The sequence below is a fragment of the Saccoglossus kowalevskii genome, chromosome 12, assembly GCF_978046115.1.
Source record: "Saccoglossus kowalevskii chromosome 12, keSacKowa6.1, whole genome shotgun sequence".
Classification (NCBI taxonomy): Eukaryota; Metazoa; Hemichordata; class Enteropneusta; family Harrimaniidae; genus Saccoglossus; species Saccoglossus kowalevskii.
In genome coordinates, this window is record NC_140652.1 from 8,612,206 (window position 1) to 8,632,198 (window position 19,993).

At 35.0% G+C, this 19,993-nt stretch overlaps 1 protein-coding gene across 1 annotated transcript; it reads right to left on the minus strand.

Annotated features, from left to right (window-relative positions):
- Nucleotides 1-580: 580 nt before the first annotated feature.
- LOC100371383 (small acidic protein-like) lies at nt 581-12,920 on the minus strand. The gene is made up of 4 exons (XM_002740652.4): nt 12,734-12,920; nt 4,792-4,881; nt 3,248-3,305; nt 581-1,417 (listed from the first exon to the last, which is right to left on the minus strand). Exons 1-4 carry the CDS (start codon nt 12,785-12,787, stop codon nt 1,026-1,028), a joined length of 594 nt encoding a protein of 197 aa, XP_002740698.2. The 5' UTR covers nt 12,788-12,920; the 3' UTR covers nt 581-1,025.
- Between the last annotated feature and the right edge of the window lie 7,073 nt (nt 12,921-19,993).

Consider the following 19,993-nt stretch of genomic DNA (forward strand, 5'->3'; position numbering starts at 1 on the left):
AAAGTATCAAATGGACATTTCTAGACATACTGTACTAATACAAATACTTCAGTCTATGAAAGAATTGCTGTCTTTGCTTATTCACAAAACGGGGATTATGCAAATTTTTAATACAGCAGTAATCTCGCTGACCTCTGTTTAACCTTTTCACCACCAGACTTTCTCACCTAAATTTTTCAGCACTTCTTTACTTTATATTCTTCAATATTTCTGGAAATGAACCCTAATTTTGAAGCCAACAGACAAAATTTGAGTCAATTTTCACTCAAAAAATTTGGATATTTTTGTCCCAATCTTCTGAAGGAAATCGCAGACTGTAAACAAGACTGTTTTGTGATGGAAAGAGGGAACTGGCGATGAAAAGATCAGACCATTCCAAGTGTCAACTGTGTTCTATGCTACAATAGGCAAAAAATACATTCCATTGACACAATATCTTTAATGCATGTCGTCATACCATTCATCTTATAAATCAATCAAGGGACATACATGATTTGTTTCAAATATGTGTAGTTTCTTGATGAGAATACCATGAACAAATTTCCTTTTTTTATTCTTGATAAATAAAAACTACTACATGTTTTCGGCCTTCAGTTTATTTATTTGGAAAAAAAAATCAAATATTTAAAAAAAATGTGATAGGAACTAGGAGTAACAAATCAAAAGTTGAAATGTGCACATGTTGACTCTGCAGTAAACACATCATACTAGTTACAGGCACATTAGTCATCCAACGTTGTCAGTACGTGTTTTCTGCAAGATCCTGATCACATACAAGTTACAAACCAGTCATCTGCTGCAAGCCAACTCTCATTCCATCACATGACGAAAATCAATTTTACAGTTGCAAATCATTCCTGTTTGAGACTAGAGGCCTGTGTAAAAGTGAATTGAACATATTACCAAAATGTTACGCAATCACTCTCTGAACAGAATCGGATCCATAAATGCACAATACTTCTAACAAATCTCAATACATCTTCAAATAAATTGCAATCTCCTTTTTCCACCAGCTTAAAATTATTTTAATTAGTTGATGATGACACTTTTTCATCCATTTCACTATCTTTGCTTTTCAAAGAATCCTTATTTCCTACATTTTCAGTATTTTTAGCATCACATTCCGAGGTCTCTTCTAATTTTTCAGGCTTTTTCTGTTCTCTTTTCTTCCCCTCTTTAATGTTGTCTCTGTCATCTTTTTCTTTCTCATCTCCTCCATCTTTATCCTTAACTTCATCTTTTTTCTGTGGATTTGGTTTGCCATTCCCTTTCCTTTCAGGCCTAGTCACTACTTCTTCTGCTTCTTCTTCTTTAAACCCCAAGCCTACATGTCTGCGACTTCTACCTGCCAGTTTTTCATCTAATGAATGCTGAAACTGAGATTCTAATTCCTCTTCAATTTTCTTTTCCTCGTCACCTAAATTAAAAAACAACAACTTATTATGCACAAATTTGCTTTCACAAAAAAACAGGGGATTTGTCACTTTTAAAATCTCTAAAACTAAGTTGTAAATCATAAAACCCTACAAATCACGTCATGACATATTGGTTAAGTTTTCTTTTTACAAAACTTGAGGTATTGAGCACCAATTTTAGCGTAAATTTATTTTTCAGAAAAACACAATGGCTGCTAAACAATATGACTGATTAAAATAATTTTATTTTTCACATAAGCAACTCTCTATATTTACAAGTAGATACTACATACAACATTCCAGGTCGATCAAACAAAAAAAAATTAAATGAATGCTTGACTTTTGGACATATATGCGAAAAATTCAAGATGGCCACCAAAACTAATTATTATATTTTTCTCATGTAGGAAGCTTTGGCTCTAAATGCTGCATATCAAGTTGATCGCTTTAAGTACTCCCAAGAAATAATGCCAAACATTTAAAACATTTTTTAGACAGATATCCAAGATAGTAGCCAAATCATGTGATTCATCCAACTTATTATATCCAAAACAGGTTCAAAATGGCTACTTCTGATTTAACTTCAATCCAAAATGGCTGTCCTGGGGCCGATTTCTCTGAGGCCGCTGCAAGGTTTTTTTTGTGGTGGAAGTTTGCAATACCCTGGCTTCTTTTTTGTGTATTAAAACCACATAAACATGTCTTTTTCAAGAACGTCAACTTAGGTGCCCTTTAAAATTTTAGTTTTAGTCCTGCCTCGGTCTTCATCTTGCTTGCAAATTCACGCAAGTTAGATTTCTTGATGTTTGAAATCGTAGTCTTTCCAACTCCATACTCAGTGGCAAGCTTCAATGTCAGATTCTCAAATATATTTTATTATTACATTTTTTACGTTATGAGTTTTTCACATCGTACCTCGAACAATATAATAAACACTCAAACAACCTCCAAGTTTGGAAGACCATTTGATTGACAAGTCCGGGTGGTAATTTCCACGTCGGTGTTTAACACTTCTTTCAAAATGCAACACTTATGTTATTTATGTTATAAAACGTCCGTTTTACGTACACAAAGCATTATAATAAACTGACACACGAGACACAGGATGGGCAACAAACAGTGACACAGATTACTGGGAAATTTACACCGAACAATGATAACTGACAGGGGACACAAGACACATTAGGATAACAGGATATTTGACGTTTGGATAACAAACGTTTTACTGTAATTGTAATTAAGAAAAATTGGACAAAAAGTTACTGGAGTTATCCTGGACACAAAAATTGTTATCGATGACAACGACAATGACACATTAAGCACAGCAGTACATATTGTATTTTTCATTAACACTATGGGCAAGGATAAAAAGTGTAAACAAATAAACGCTGCTCAGATATAAAGTAGATAATATTTGGTAATCGTTGTGCTAAGTAACTATTAAAAATATCTAGACATTACTAGCAATGGCCCGTTATTGATAGCAGAGAAGAAAATAAATAAGAAGTGTTTGGCATTACCTGATACAAACATCAATTATAACACCTATAACAACTCAGAGTATGGCATTACCTGATACAAACATCAATTATAACACCTATAACAACTCAGAGTATGGCATTACCTGATACAAACATCAATTATAACACCTATAACAACTCAGAGTATGGCATTACCTGATACAAACATCAATTATAACACCTATAACAACTCAGAGTATGGCATTACCTGATACAAACATCAATTATAACACCTATAACAACTCAGAGTATGGCATTACCTGATACAAACATCAATTATAACACCTATAACAACTCAGAGTATGGCATTACCTGATCTAGCATGGTGCACTTGCTGTTCACCTATTTTAAATCTACCATGGTGTTCTTTCTGAAAGAGAAATATACACAATAAAATCAAGATTTGTTGAGAATCATGCATAGTAAAGTACCAAAGCACAGCAATCTACCATATTTATCCAGGTAAGAGCCCAGGGTCCTAAAATCTTGAAAAATAAATGTAAATTACGTATACAGCAATGAACGCGCTGCCCAGAAGAAGAGTGTGAAATTACCTATTTTGCTGTCACAGCTATTTCCCGTTCACTCCTCGTTTCATGCAATTGACAATTATTTTTCAAGAATTTTTATCAGAATCACAACAGACTGCAAGGAAGTCAACTGTTAATACAAAAAATTTGTTGTTATTTTTTTGTTACAAGTGTTGAAAAAGACCAGCTAGGCGTATGCCAGGATATGATCTCAATTTCTTTATTGTATCAAAATTGGGGGTGGGCGTTTGCCCAGGTATGGGCTCTTGGATAAATACGGTAATGATAGCATTCCCATACTGTGTTCCTAAAGTGAACACACAGCTTGCATGTATGCTGTATACTGAACATAGGAGGACTGTAAAAATGCGTTTAATACGCTGTGCCAAGGATGCTACATACTGTAAATGCATTGATTATTCACTGGGATTTAAGTTCACTATATTTCCTGATAAATAAAATCCGCTAAATTAAATTTAAGTGAATATGTAAAATAACAATAAAACTCATTGTTTCCTTGATGACATTCATGAAATCAACACAGTTAATACGCTCAAATATCAAAATAGTGAAAATAAATGATTTTACAGTAACTGTTTTGTGTCATACATGAAACATAACAAGAAATAACAAAACAAAACGCAATGACAGTATTGATAACTTGTGTATTACAAATATCTCCAGAATTTAATTGAGACTATTCTGTCCTTGGTTGTAGAAAGGTACATATAGGTGAAACAAGGAACATCAAAAATAAAACTGTCAAAGAACAAAGAACCGAGCGACTTCACGGTAGAAATATCTTCAACCCCACTGGACTACTAGAAATTGATATTTTTTTTTTTTTAAATGAACCAGTTTGTCTTCAATATAAACTATGGGTGTGTAACACAATGTTGGTAATGTAACATTCATTTATTTCTTATTTGTGTTCACACTATTTGCATGGCACCTACTAAACCTAATGGTTAACCTGATATTGCCATGGCTTTTAATACTGGTAGCCCAGTATACTTAAAGTGTGGTGGTCATCGTGCCACACATGTGCGATATATTGGTCTCGTATAAACAAATATGGCGATTTCAACTGTTGCGCCACAAACGAGTACAAACTGAGAGGTTACCAAGCTTTAATTTGGTATTTTTGTTGGTGATTGGAAGGTATCGAAGGAGTCGTCGGCGGTAATTAGTGCAAGTCACGCCCAGGACCAAACTTGTACTTGTGATTTCATTAGAAAAGTACACTGGATTGTGAGAAAATTAATGTTTATTGGCACAAATGACGCACGCGCCAACCACCAATAAATGTACTGCTAGTTAGTTTACCTTGCTTGCACCCATAAGTCTGAGAAATTTTTGTCTTCTTTGGTCATCGCCAAGATTAGCAGTTTCCCAACTGTTGGCAGAGTGCACATCCTGAAATATGATAGAAACAGTCAGTGGTTACCCAGTGTTATAAAAAACTGTCAGCTTTACTACCACCCCCCCCCACCCCCAATTCACTCTTTAATACAAATTTTGAATAATGAACATTTTTTCCAAAGATCTGCAGTCAATGAGAAATTTTACAGTATTTCCTTTGGGTTCAAAATTACCCGTAATAACATTCCAGATATGAACATCTTCGATCAATTATGGTTATAATTCCCAGTCTTTTTCAAAACATCTGACAAAATACCTGTTTATACTAACAACAGAAGTCCATTGGCTTGCCCTGAAGTTATTTTCAATTAAGAGTAATGGATTGAGTCCCGACGGTGGCTGTGATGTGATGTGATGTGATGTTCACAGTGAATAAATTTACCAGTGTTCTCATCAGGGAATAAATATGTTTGGAAAATTGTTCTATTACTTTAGAAAGTATGAAACAATTACCCATGCATATGGAATGTGATATGACAGAGATATATAAAGTATTTTGTTATCTATCTAAAGTGACTTCAAATGCACAATTTCATGAATTCTCTGTTGTAATAAGTTCAATCTGAAAATTTTTAATTTCATTTTACACTCGTAAATTGACACTTGTATTTTCAGACTTTTTTGTGAGGCAATTTTTCTCATCAGAGTAAAAAAAAAATAGGACTAAATACAATTCCCATTGTTTATGTTTCCTCCACCACATAGTCAATATTACAGTAACTTTAACCCATATATGCCACCGGTGGGTAATTATGTCCTAAATTATGTCAACAATATGGGACAGTCTGCAGAAAATACTAATGAGAGACACTCAGGTTATGTATAAAACATCCACATATAGGGCAACATGATCCACTGGAGTTCAAGCAACCTAGGACTTGGTACATGGAATATTGCTGGTCTTGGAAAAAAGTATGAAGATGGGATCACAATTATGATCAAATCTTGTTTGAAAAAAGGAGTCAAGATCTATGACGGAGGTGATGAAAATTATTTATGGCTTAAGCTGGACAAAACTATGTTTATTAACTCAAAAGACATTTTCATATGTGCTGCATATATCCCTCCAAAGTCATCTTCTAATGCAAGTTCAGAAATAATGAGAAAGATTGAAAATGATATATCAAAATATAGTGTCCTAGGAGATGTGATATTAACAGGTGATTTGAATGCCCGTACAGGAAAACTTGCTGATTATATTGTAGAAAGCTCAGATAAAATGTACCCATCAGTCCAAACTACAACAGTGATAAGAAAATTAATCCCCGCAATGGCTATGATTCTGAAATTAACAAAATTATAGCGGGGTATGCTACTGAATCAGGAATCTTGTAACTATCAACCAATACTGTATTCGGTAGATGATAAACACTACGCAAATGTAACCATATCAGTATTCAAAACAGAGAATACCCTTTTATTCCGACAGTAACAATGGATGCACAGCACAACTCAAACTTGGACAGAGTAAGAGAACCGAACTAGAGAATTCAAAAACGTCAGCCTAAACTTTTAATAAACATGTGTCAAACAGCACAAATGCACGTTGCAAACGATAGAATTTTGGACAATCTAGAAGATGGTTATACTTGTTATAAGTATAATGGTCAGAGTGTAGTAAATTATTTTCTCGTCAATGAATTACTCATAAATAAACTAATTTTATCTAAAGTAGGTAATATATCTTATTTATCGGATCATTCTGGTATTTCTCTAATTATAAATCTGAAGACAACCACCAGTAAGGTTTGTATTATGAAACATAAGTTACAAAATTTAGTAGATAAATTTGTTTGGAGTGATAGATCAAGTGATTTATTTCAAAACATATTAATAAGTAGTGGAAATATTAAATTAGAATTAGACTCATTAAATGAATGATAATAGCATAGATTTGAATTGTAACATAAATAAGTTAACTCATATTTTAGTGAGTGCTGGTGAATCATCACTGAAGGTCATATCAGCATCCAAATGTAAACGCAAACATAAACCATGGTTTGATAAGTCATGTAGTGAACTACGAAATGAAGTTAATCGTTTAGGGAAAGTGATAAAAGCAAATTCAAAGGAATTAGACATGAGACAGGTATACTATAAGACAAAGAAAACACTGCGAAAAATGATTAAAAAAAAAAAAAAATGAACAAGTCTCAAATTATGAAAAAAATTGCTGATCTAAAAGACAGAAATTGTAACAATAAAAATTTGTGGGATTAAGTCATTCAATAAGAAACAATTAGGAAAACAAAGTATGCACAATTTGATAACCGCGGAATGCTGGTTTAATTTTTATAAAAAACTGAATTCTACAAAACTATGATAACAAATTTGAAGGTTCAATTATAAAGAAATTAGAGGAATTAAAGAAGAGGAAAGATAAAGTACACAACATGAACTGGATAAACCAATAGTGGAAAAGGGTGTCAAAGAGGCAATTAAAACATTGAAAAATAGAAAAGCATGTGGATTTGACAAAATTTCAAACGAGATGATAAAATCCAGTTTCATGTACACTAAACATCATTTACTCAAAATATTTAATACAGTACTACAGGGCGAAAAATACCCATCCCTTTGGCATAAAGGATATATTGTACCAATATATAAATCAGCTAACAAAGATGATCCTTCAAACTATAGAGATATAACAAATTGTTTTTGATTATTCTGAATAACAGGCTAAACAAGGTCCTTAATGATTATAATATTATAACTAAATATCAAATTGGCTTTAAGAACTGCAGGACCTCTGATCATGTATTTTTTCTCAAGTCTATTATAAATAACCATAACAAAATTAGAAAAAATGGCAAAATTATTAAAAAATCACAGCCTCTTTATATGTGTTTTGTGGATTTGGCAAAAGCTTTTGATACAATTTGGAGGAATGGACTGTTTTACAAAATGTACAGAGATGGGGTGAGTGACAAGTTCATCAAAGTCATCAACAGTATGTATAAGGAGTTAAAATCATGTGTTAGATTGGAAGATGGGTACACAAATTATTTTGAAAGTAAGTTAGGCACTCGCCAAGGGTGTCCACTATCACCGACCTTTATTCAACATATTTGTGAATGATTTACCAAGTGTTCTAATGAAAGATACAGCTGACAGCCCAATTTTGGGTAAAGAACCAATTCCATGCCTTATGTATGCTGATGATATAGTCATCCTATCAAAGACAAATTCTGGACTACAAAACTCCCTTTTTAAATTACAAAACTATTGTAAAAGCTGGAAATTAAATGTTAGTGTAAAGAAAACAAAAATTCTGATTATGAACAAAAAAATTGATAATTCAGAGAGTTTCTATATTGATAATAAAAAGATACAGACTGACAATCAATTACCATATTTAGGAATCAATTTTAACTCAAAAAGTACCTTCAAAACCTGCATTAAATCATCGACTCTGAAAGCACAAAAAAGCTATTTTTCAATTAGACAACAATTCAATATTTATGCCAATACCCAAATTAAAATACACAATGTACTATGTTATTTATTTGACAGCATGGTAAAACCAGTTTGTATACACAAAAAGTATATGGGAGTGAAATATGGGGTGCCTATACCATCAACAATTTCAAACACAAAGGGACACTCAAATCAATCACAAATGACAATTTGGAATATGAAAAACTACAGTCAAACCTCGTTAGTGCGAATATCAAGGCCCCAGGTGAATATATTCGTTATAACCGGTGTTCGTAATAACCGATCACCACTAGAGGGCGCTTTACAGAAACAAACTAATTACCATAAGTCAGGGTAAACAAAACTATGGCGCCATTTTAAACACTAGACCAAGCATTAAAAACACACAAATAGTATTGAAATAAACGTTGTCATGTTTATTAAAATAATATTAAAATGGAAAATACAAATGTTGAATTCGGAATGCTTCATTCTCTGTCCTAAATCTTCGGCCTTTGCCTGGAGGATAGGACCGCTGATTGGGACATTCATAGAACGGGCACTGGTAAACCATTTCAGCAATGCCTGCTCAACGTCGTCGACTGCTGAAAATCGCATTCGCTTCCGGCACGGCTCAATTTTGTTGTGTTCGAACATCTTCAAAACATCAGTTTTTTTTTTTTAAATCGTTGACAGTGTACTGGGTTTAACATCAAATTTTCGACAGACATCGCCGTGACGAATGCCCGACTCAATCGCTTTGATCATTTGGACTTTACAGTCCAACGACAAGGCACGCCGTTTGACATGAGTTGACATTTTGAAGTCAGAACGGAAACTGGCATCTCACTCGTAGTCGCCGTAATTTATCTAAAATTTACAGCGTCCATGCTTCACACTTTTTTATTGTGAATCTTAAAATTAAAAACTCGAGCAGCAAGGGCGTCGAAAGTGACTAGACACTGGAAGTCACGTACACAAAAGATTTTCACGCCCAGTGAATGGCTACATTGTTTTTATTTTACGCTGCACAGCTCAAGCCCACTGCCAACAGCGGAAGCGTAACACCGTGTATTTGGCGGTTCGTTTTAGGATTTCGCAGCTGTTTGAGCGAATGAAATGTTCGCTATAGGTGTTACAGACCATTGTTTTTCAGAGAAAATCCTTTCGTACTAAGCGGGTTTTCGTAATAAACGAGTTCGTTCTAAGCGTTGTCAATTACCATAGGGATAATGGATTTTCAAACGGGACTTCGGTGTTCGTTCGTTGTAACCGGTATTTCGTTGTAACCGAGTTCGTATTAACGAGTTTTGACTGTACATTTAAAATTCTGCAAAAATACATTAGGAGTCCATAGGGGAAGCTCAAACATTGCTTCACGGGGTGAATTAGGTCGATACCCCATACATTTGGAGGTAATTAACAATGTGTTCTCCTACTGGGCAAGGATAGCACATGGGAAGTCCTTGATTCTGACAAAGATAGCTTTACAAAATGAACTGGATCTACACGAACAAGGACAGAAATCATTTGTAACTTTTATAAAACACATGTTAGAAACACTTATATGTAACAAACTCTGGGAAGCTAATAATCTAAATTCTAAAAACATAAAAAGAATTATTCAAAATAAACTTAAAGATACATATAACAATGAATGGATGATACAACTCAATAAAGACAACAATCAAAATGTTGGCAACAAATTAAAGACATACCTACTGGTAAAGAAAAATTACAAATTTGAAAATATAAAATAAGATCAGCAATTACAAAATTAAGAATTTCAAGCCATAACTTGCCAATTGAAAAAGGGCGATACAATAATATCCATCAAAAACAAAGAATATGCAAATTGTGCGACTCATCTGAAGTGGGTGATGAAAAACACTATGTTATGAACTGTTCAAACTCAGATATTAAATCAAATAGAGAAGTTTTTTTCACAATATTAGCTTTCCAGAATTTGAAAAACTAAATCAAGAATGTAAATTCATTTATTGGTTAAAGCGAACCTAAATGCGGCCTTAATTTATACATGTACCGGTAGTTGTGTATATTCTAAACTGTATTCGAAATAATATTGCAGTGGTTTAATTTTGTTTTAATTATAACTGTAGCTTGGATAGGCATTTGAAGTGCTTGCAAATTAACACTATGGAGGTCATTCATGGAGGGGAATAAATAACGAACGAACATATTTAACATCCGGATACTTTTCAAAGCTGCGACGTTTTAGTATCTGATCGCATTCATATATACGCCATTGTACATAGCCGTTCATGCTGCCAAGCATTGTGTACTACTAATATCAACTCAACTTTAATATGCACAATGTGCTTTTTAGAACTCGGGTTAGAGCATTATGTGTTTGAACCACAGTATTTTGAGAGTGGAAGCCCAGTTACGTTAAAGTACCGTACTTCCCCGATCGTAAGTCCCTCCCAAGTATGAAGCCCATCCCTCTATTTTTACCAGGTATTTATCGAGTTGAGGGAATTCACGATTATAAGCCGAGAGTGTTTTTACTGGACGTTGACGATATTCTTTAAAATATGCGTGTAAAAAGTGTGTTTCATTTCATAATAATCGTGATTGGCATGGTAGTTTGGTTCGTGCTTTTATGAGACAACTTGCATTAATTTCAGAGTGCATGGCGAACGTACACAACGTGGTTCTATCCTTTCTATTCTGTCATTTACCCAGGATGAACCCCAATGTTGCAATACTGGAGTAATCCATATAGTAGTAGCTTTCGAAAAGCCAAAAATGTGATCGTTCAGTCGTGTACCTGGTTATTGGGCATGGTTTACTTTGAGACTATCATGAAAGGCCTAGGGTTTGAACGATATAACATGATGGCGACCGTGAAAGATGTTTAAATTCTTCCTCCACACTAAGTTAACCGTCATTTATATTTCGGAAATTGCGAATCGCCAGTTTTTAGGGAAAAAATCATCGTTGTTTCGTAGCAATCAGCGCTACATACAGATCGCATTTTAACATTGCGGTAATTCACTTCCGCATTGCGTTACGACACATCATTTTGATTGGTTAATGAAAGACATGACCTGTTAGGTCAAAGGAAGTTATTTCAGGTCAAATCGTGCTGAAAAACCTCATGGTAGAAAATTGCTTTACGTCGACAGTTTGCGTATGATCGAAAACATACCAAAACGAGAGATAATGATAAATGCCTTCATCTGTTTCCCCATAGACCCTACCCCTTCTTTCGTATTGTAATAAAATGTGTGTGTTTTTTATGAACATGTTTGTTTCTTAATTGTAAGTATCAGGGAAATCAATGACGCAATTTTTTTCTTTAAAATAAGTATTATTTTCCCGAGCCCGGCGTGATGAACAAATAATTTTTTTGGATTATTTTTCGTTGTTGGCAAGATAGTTACAGTGTAGAGTACGGTATACTGTGAAGATTCAGATCAGTCCAGTGTGAGTGAGTGATGAGAGTATATCGTCGACGATGCCCCTTGATAGTTTTATTTCAAATTATACGGAACTCTGTGAACAATCTGCTTGGTGTTCCTTTGTCAATTGTCCCATGATTTGCCAGTGCAGCCCCGTGAATACATGGACGAAAATGTTTCCACCTACGAACTCAAGATTGCATACTCCAGCATCCAGACTTTGAATAATTTGCACGCCGCACAGTGCAGTACTGGAAACAGCACTTATTAGACAGACAAAAAACAAAACAAAATGCCTGTCTCGATCAATCGCACATCCATAATGTTTGTATGTTGATACACCTGTAAATAACATTAACGTAAAAGTCGAAACAACCTAGACTACTAAGGCTCCCTAAGTTGTTTATATTTAATCAGATACTATTTCGTCATCATGCTTTGTTACCTTTCCTGTTTATACCTCATGAGGGCGTTTTTTTATGGCAAGATGGCGCAAACGTAAGTCCTTTGCAGGTTTATGGTTTCTCATATTTAAATCATCATAACTCTGAATATAATCATTTTTTTTTTTTTTTTTCAAATTTATAATCAATTTACATAACTTGATAAATACAAACACCAAAATAGGCTCTATTTAGTTCCCCTTTAAGTGCTTTGGATACTCATCTTATGATACCTTTCGCCAAATATGTTAATTCTATTTTAAATGTAGTTAATAGTTGTATTTAGTGGCCATACTGCCGTATTGTACTATATCGGTGTTATTGTTATAAATTATTATTATTATAAATCACGAGTCAAAAATAAATCATTGTTAAGCATACTAATTCTAATACTAATATCTCCAAAATTGATATCTATATTTTGGGGAAAGAGCCTTGGTTGTATCATGGAGGTAGGTCATGGTTGTGGACAGTACAATAAACATGGCATGGGTTCCATATACAATGGCGAAATGATTTGACGATAAACGTCGTCTGACACAGTCATGCTTTACTCACCTCTGTTCCATCAACTGATCGCTTTTGACCTCGACTTTCTTCGCCTGAACTCATTATTCGTTATCCCAGCCACTATTAACGGGAATCAATTCACAACAATATTGCAATTTTACGCTGAAAATATGACAGTATCAAACACTGCAAAGGACCCCACGCTGAAAACCGATTACTTCCGGTTTAGTTAGATAGGCATCCCTAGGTTTTCAATAGAAATGTATTGTGAACTCCCCAAGTCATTCATTGTGAACCAGGCATCATTGTACTGTTTCTGCGAATAATCAGTCTAATGAATTCAAATCAATTAGATCATTCGTTTTTTTTAGCTCCTTGTAATGTAACTGTATTGACATGTTCACAAAATAAGAAAACATACATGCCACCGACCCGGAACTACTTTTCGACAAACTGAAAATGATGTTTTGAGACGCCCGTTTGTAGAAACCACGCCGACTTGCGAAACTACGCCAAAATTGTGTTAACTTCGGCTACGTGCAACATAGATTTTTTTTAGTTTAACATTCAAATTTAGTATCTAGAATGTAAAATAAAAGTTAACTGAATATATGTTGCCTCGTAACCACAGGCGCCTGTGCTCGTAACTCGAAGTTCGGTTAAAGGGCGGCAGTCGTCGTGCCGCGTCCTATTCTGATGTGAGAGTCATAGCGACGTATAGTATACAACGCGTGTAAAATGCATTGTTTGTTTACATGAAATTCGAACGACGACCACAGCTCTTTAACTGTTAATTAAAGTAAGTTACCAAATGTGGACGTTAAACAGCAGTAATAATTGTTGTTGCCCGTAACTCGAAGTTTGGTTAACTGTTAATTGAGTTACAATTTGGATGTAGTTTCGCAAAAGTGGGCGTGGTTCTAAAATATGGGCGTAACTCGATGTCCGTAACTCGAACAATTTAGCATCTCTGAGTTTTTTTGAGCAATTTTCTTCAGTTTATGCTTATCATTTCACAAAAATGTGCTCGGTAACACACTAGAAATAAGCTAGTATGTGTAATAATTACCTACCCGTGGATCTAAATCTGACTTGTGTACATTTTCGTCTTTGTGTCTCTTTTCCTGTGAGATTTAGGACTCGTCATAACTATTTTTCACGATTTTGACTGCACAGTCGACGAAAGTGGTGACAAGGCAATAGCACCTCGGAAGGTTTAGATTGATTTGCAAACATTTGCGTAATTTGTTATTTATTTAAAGTATTATTATAAACTCGTCTGGAGTAAATAAAGGCGGTTCCCGGTGACGTACCATCTCATATTGTCTACTTTAAAATGGAGTCTACCAGGGAATGGAACCCATCTTCAACTCAGTCTGTGTAAGCTACTCCAAACGTTACGATGGCTACCACCAGTTTCCAGTTCTACATTAGTATGATCGAATCGACCGAGAATGTTGACAAACTGAATCTCGTCTAGAGTCCGACAAACGGCCATACCTTTGCGTTTTTAAGCGAGCGTTGCTATCGTCGTCTGGGACTCAATTCCGGCGCATGCGCAGATAATGACCCCTCTGCTTAATGGTTACCATCACACCGGCGAAGACATAAAATACTTACATAGCCCTTGCATCATGCAAAAAACTAAACTTTTACTACGTTATAACTAAGGTTATGAGCTCTGGTCGGAGCATAGCAGTAGTCGATATGACCCAGGAGAATGCATTAATGTTGTAAATAAGTTAAAATCGTTGATTCATCATCCGAACAGTTTTCATAGCAAAACACAAGTTTCGATTTAATTATATACAATTTCGTTTCGGGATATGGAGAACATGGATATTGATTTATTTTATTAATCATAAATCGAGCTCTTGAAAGTATGTTATCCCGGGAATTTGCCAAAACAGATATGGCGCGTGTTATTCAGGTTTACAAGCGAGATGGTCGATAGAATTTACAATGGCATTTATAGAGTATTACGAAGTTTCGAGGAATTTTGTGTTGACAGGTTTCCTGGGGTAAATAATACTGTTGAACAATTTCCAGTCGATGGGTGTGATTCAAAATATTCCACACGGCGTTTTACAAGACGAGAAACGTTTCTGAAAGAATACCGGTGTATTATTTGAATAAAAAAAACACGATCTCTTGTGTATGGCTAGGGTAATTGTGACAGTTAAAGCCAAGCTCGAAAACGCTTAAAAATGGAATTCATTTCATACAGGATGTCGGATACACCGTGACCATTTATTCTGGTCCACCATCCTAAGATGGTATTCATATATATCACGTGTACGAACATTAGCAATGATTCACCTCATGACAGGTTTTTAGAATGTGTCGTATATCGCAATACATGTCCCGATGGTCATATATCATTGACAGAGTGCATATCCATACCCCAATTACATCCCGCAATTTAGACCCGAGGTATGTTTCGCCAATCATAAAAAGACAATATGTAAATGCAATGCCATGTGCACTAAGGATGTCAAATGCGTAACCCAGAGTGGAAGTTTGGAGCGTGAAGCTCGTGGTCATATATGTGGGGAGACGTTCTGTGGCATGAAACTATTGTCGAATTGTTGGCCCACCTGGTCAACATTGACAGCGTCTTCACGAACTGAAGTTAATAGAAAGAAGTTAAAAAGTATTTAAAAAAATGTCGATTTTGAAACTAACAGCAATCGAACATGAAACATATTCAAAATTTATGTGTCGCACAGAAATAGTACAAGTCTTATATGAGCGGGGGGGGGGGGGGAGGGGGCTCCCCAACATTTTTCGGGGGAGTTTGATGTATGTCTTTTTGATGCCTAGCTAAGATTCACAAGTCGGACTACTCTCCGACTATATAAATACTACCTTTCTGAAGATTAAAACGGAAGTGTCTGGATGGCCTGAGTGGTTATACGAATAACGAAGACATGTGCAACTATATCGACAACTTCTTTGAACACAGTGGGATCCGACGACTTGAATCCAAGAACATTGAGCACAATCACTGGCATTATTTTGACACCATTGTGACAAAAATACACACATTACATTACCGTATATTTGTTCTAATAAATGTGTACTTGCACGTACAGACCATATATAGCTGATTTTGAGATCGAGCGACTACTAATCGACTATAATTAGTGGACATATAATGTCTTGAAATGTTATGGAACTTTTAACCGTTTTTCTTAACTGTCCTTTCATACAATGAACGTTTACGTGAATTTTAATTTATTTTTTTGAACTATCAACCACGGGATATGACAACATTGGTCTAATTCCAGAGCAACTCTACCAACTTTGCAATCTCTGTTACACACTTACTATTAATTTGCACTATACAACTACTGTGTTTATTTCTGAAACATAAAATGACCGATCTCTCACAAATTGCAATCGCTACATCAGAAGACATTTTATAGAATATGGCTGCCTAATTTGCCCAATACATGTGAATACAATACAGCAAGCAATGGAATTGTGTTTATTTTCTGCGTACGTGTTTGTTTCAAGGCTCGAATAAATTATCCGTATAATCAATTAATCGAACAACTAGTAATTTGCCCGCCCACTTGGTTCGGATAAACGAGGTTTTATTGTAACCATTTGTCACCGAGTCAATTTCATTCAAACTTGGTTATGATTACAATACATATTGGGTTGCAGATGTAGGTTATTTGTTTTTTGTGTATGTCCTTATTAATTATATGACTTATTGGAGGCCATTTTGTTTTATTGACTATCAAGAAAATGGTTTCCCAGCATGCAATGATCACAGATGCATTATGAAAATACACACTGACAACTTGGTTTGTGATCTGATCGACTACTGTTTTCATGCATACCTATAACTGCTAATTCTGATGAAAAAAATACATGGGATGGGAGACTTTAACCCTGTCTGTGTGTATGTATGTTTCTCAAAAACCTTTTGTTAGAATTCAATGAAACTTGGTACAAGGATGCATTGGGACAAAGCACAAGCCTAACAAATTTTGGGTCGAAATCCAGCTTTTTCATAGATCCCTCAACATATTTAAAAGAAACCTAATGCATAGTGTATACCAATTACCTAATTGATCAATTTATATATCTCAGTACCATTATATTTTAAATAAAACTTGGTAGATAGGTGCTCTTGAAAAATCAACATACCTGGTTACGTAAGAGTTTAAATACTTGCATATTAATTACACAATTTGCATAAATTGAGTGCTATGATGAAAACATTGGAGAGTTGTGGCTAACATGTGACCTCATTATTATGCATAACTCTAATACCTTAAGCCTAGTTGGAGAAAGGGAGATACAACCAGTGCTATGATGAAAGCATTGGAGAGTTGTGGCTAACATGTGACCTCATTATTATGCATAACTCTAATACCTTAAGCCTAGTTGGAGAAAGGAAGATACAACTAGAGCTATGATGAAAGCATTGGAGAGCTGTGGCTAACATCTGACCTCATTATTATGCATAACTCTAATATCTTAAGCTCTGTTGAAGATAGGGAAATACAACTAGAGCTATGATGAAAGCATTGGAGAGATGTGGCTAACATGTGACCTCATTATTATGCATAACTCTAATATCTTAAGCTCTGTTGAAGATAGGGAAATACAACTAGAGCTATGATGAAAGCATTGGAGAGCTGTGGCTAACATGTGACCTCATTATTATGCATAACTCTAATATCTTAAGCTCTGTTGAAGATAGGGAGATACAACTAGTGCTATGATGAAAGCATTGGAGAGATGTGGCTAACATGTGACCTCATTATTATGCATAACTCTAATATCTTAAGCTCTGTTGAAGATAGGGAGATACAACTAGTGCTATGATGAAAGCATTGGAGAGATGTGGCTAACATGTGACCTCATTATTATGCATAACTGTAATATCTTAAGCTCTGTTGAAGATAGGGAGATACAACCAGTGCTATGATGAAAGCATTGGAGAGATGTGGCTAACGTGTGACCTGATTATTATGCATAACTGTAATATCATAAGCTCTGTTGAAGATAGGGAGATACAACCAGTGCTATGATGAAAGCATTGGAGAGATGTGGCTAACATGTGACCTCAATATTATGCTTAACTGTAATATCTTAAGCTCTGTTGAAGATAGGGAGATACAACCAGTGCTATGATGAAAGCATTGGAGAGATGTGACCTCATTATTATGCATAACTCTAATATCTTAAGCTCTGTTGAATATAGGGGGATACAACCAGTGCTATTATGAAAGCATTGGAGAGATGTGGCAAACGTGTGACCTGATTATTATGCATAACTGTAATATCTTAAGCGCTGTTGAAGCTAGGGAAATACAACTAGTGCTATGATGAAAGCATTGGAGAGATGTGGCTAACATGTGACCTGATTATTATGCATAACTGTAATATCTTAAGCTCTGTTGAATATAGGGAGATACAACCAGTGCTATGATGAAAGCATTGGAGAGATGTGGCTAACATGTGACCTCAATATTATGTACATGTGTAACTGTGATATCTCAAGTAGTGTTGCAGATATGAACATGTAATCAATACTATAATGACGTCGACTGAAAAGATATATTACCAAAATATTTATTCATCATATATTTATTTCTACCACAGTCACTGGGTACCACCCAAATCACTGCTTGCAGTTATTATTTTAAACATTGTATTTGTTTTATTAGAAGTGCAAATGCCTAAATGTAAATGACAGAGATGAGTCTATGATCAAAATAAGATATTTCAATGATTTGCAGATGTGTTTTAATATAATGAATATGGTAATTCTTATTAATATTTCATTTGTCAAATATTCATACAGTACAGGAATTATCTCTAAGGTTTCTTTGATTGTTGTAGTCATGCAGGTTTTCTTTCACAAAATAAACATAATTTTTTCAGAAATGTTTTTCAACATCATTGTAGCAAATGAGAAATCATGTCCATTTGTGTTAAGTTTAACCTTATCATCACCAGATTTTCCTACCCAGATTTTCTGCACTTTTCTTCTTATATTCTTCAATATTTCTTGAATTGAACCCTAATTTTGGAGCCAACAAACAAAATTTGAGTAAATTTTCAGTTCTCACTTAAAAAAATTGGCTATTTTTGTCCCAATCTTCTGAAGGAAAATGCAGACTATTTTTATGATGAAAAAAGGGAAATGGGGGTGACAAAAAAAACAACATAAAATATGTGCAAAATCATGGAGTCACAGCTCAAATGTCAGCCACGTTGAATTAAAATGTGACGCCTGTTACATGACCCGAGGCTAGTTCAAAATATATTATATTTCAATACAAATCTTATATTTTATAATTTACTAGACGTATTACTTGTGGATATTTTCTTTAAAGATTCACTCAAATGTGTTGGTAGTGAGACCGGGCGATTAGTCTCGGTATTAACGAACACATGGACGCATTTCCCCACAGCTGCTGCTGTGCTCTCAAAAGACTTGAATATCTTCTCATCAAAATGGCCACCACACGGAGGATTTTGATTGGATGATTCCTTCTGTGCAAACAACGCAACTGAATATTTCACACTGGATTTTCCCACGTGAGAAATAACAAGACCTGCTAATACCACATCTGGGAAACTCGTGGGTTTTTTGAAGGTACATTCTGTGCGCACCATGTAACCTATAATGTCTGACGTTTTGATATTCGTATTCAAACCACCATACTTGATCAAATAGTGGTTAATAATTGAATCAAAATACGAGTAATAAACCATGTTGTTGACATGTCCGTACTGGTCGTTATCAGACCAACGTGTCTGAATTGGAAGAAAATATCGATAGTACGATCTCTGGAACTCTTCTGTCTGTTCTTTAGGTGAACTTGATGACAAATTCCGTGTCACTAGCGACAATCTGGTTGCAATAGAAACACCAAACAATGTTCCTGGATAAACAACTCCCAGAGGCTGGTTCAAAAATAACTTTGACACATTCTTTGCCATGGTTATAAATGCTTTGTAAATCTGCAACAAGAGTATAACAATATTCATCTTGTGAAACAGCCTAGAATCTATGAGGCTTTCCACTTGCTATACATGTACATGACTACACTAATGCCTAGAATCTATGAGGCTTTCCACTTGCTACACATGTACATGACTCCACTGATGCCTAGAATCTATGAGGTTTCCACTTGCTATACATGTACATGACTCCACTAATGCCTAGAATCTATGAGGTTTTTCACTTGCTATACATGTACATGACTACACTAATGCCTAGAATCTATGAGGTTTTCCACTTGCTATACATGTACATGACTACACTAATGCCTAGAA

Excerpts from the sequence above, each read along its gene's own strand:
- LOC100371383 (XM_002740652.4), bottom strand. The coding sequence starts at position 12,787 with ATGAGTTCAGGCGAAGAAAGTCGAGGTCAAAAGCGATCAGTTGATGGA. Across the intron at positions 4,882-12,733 it reads GATCAGTTGATGGAACAGAG|GATGTGCACTCTGCCAACAG; the intron begins GTGAGTAAAGCA and ends ATCATATTTCAG. Across the intron at positions 3,306-4,791 it reads GACTTATGGGTGCAAGCAAG|AAAGAACACCATGGTAGATT; the intron begins GTAAACTAACTA and ends TTTCTCTTTCAG.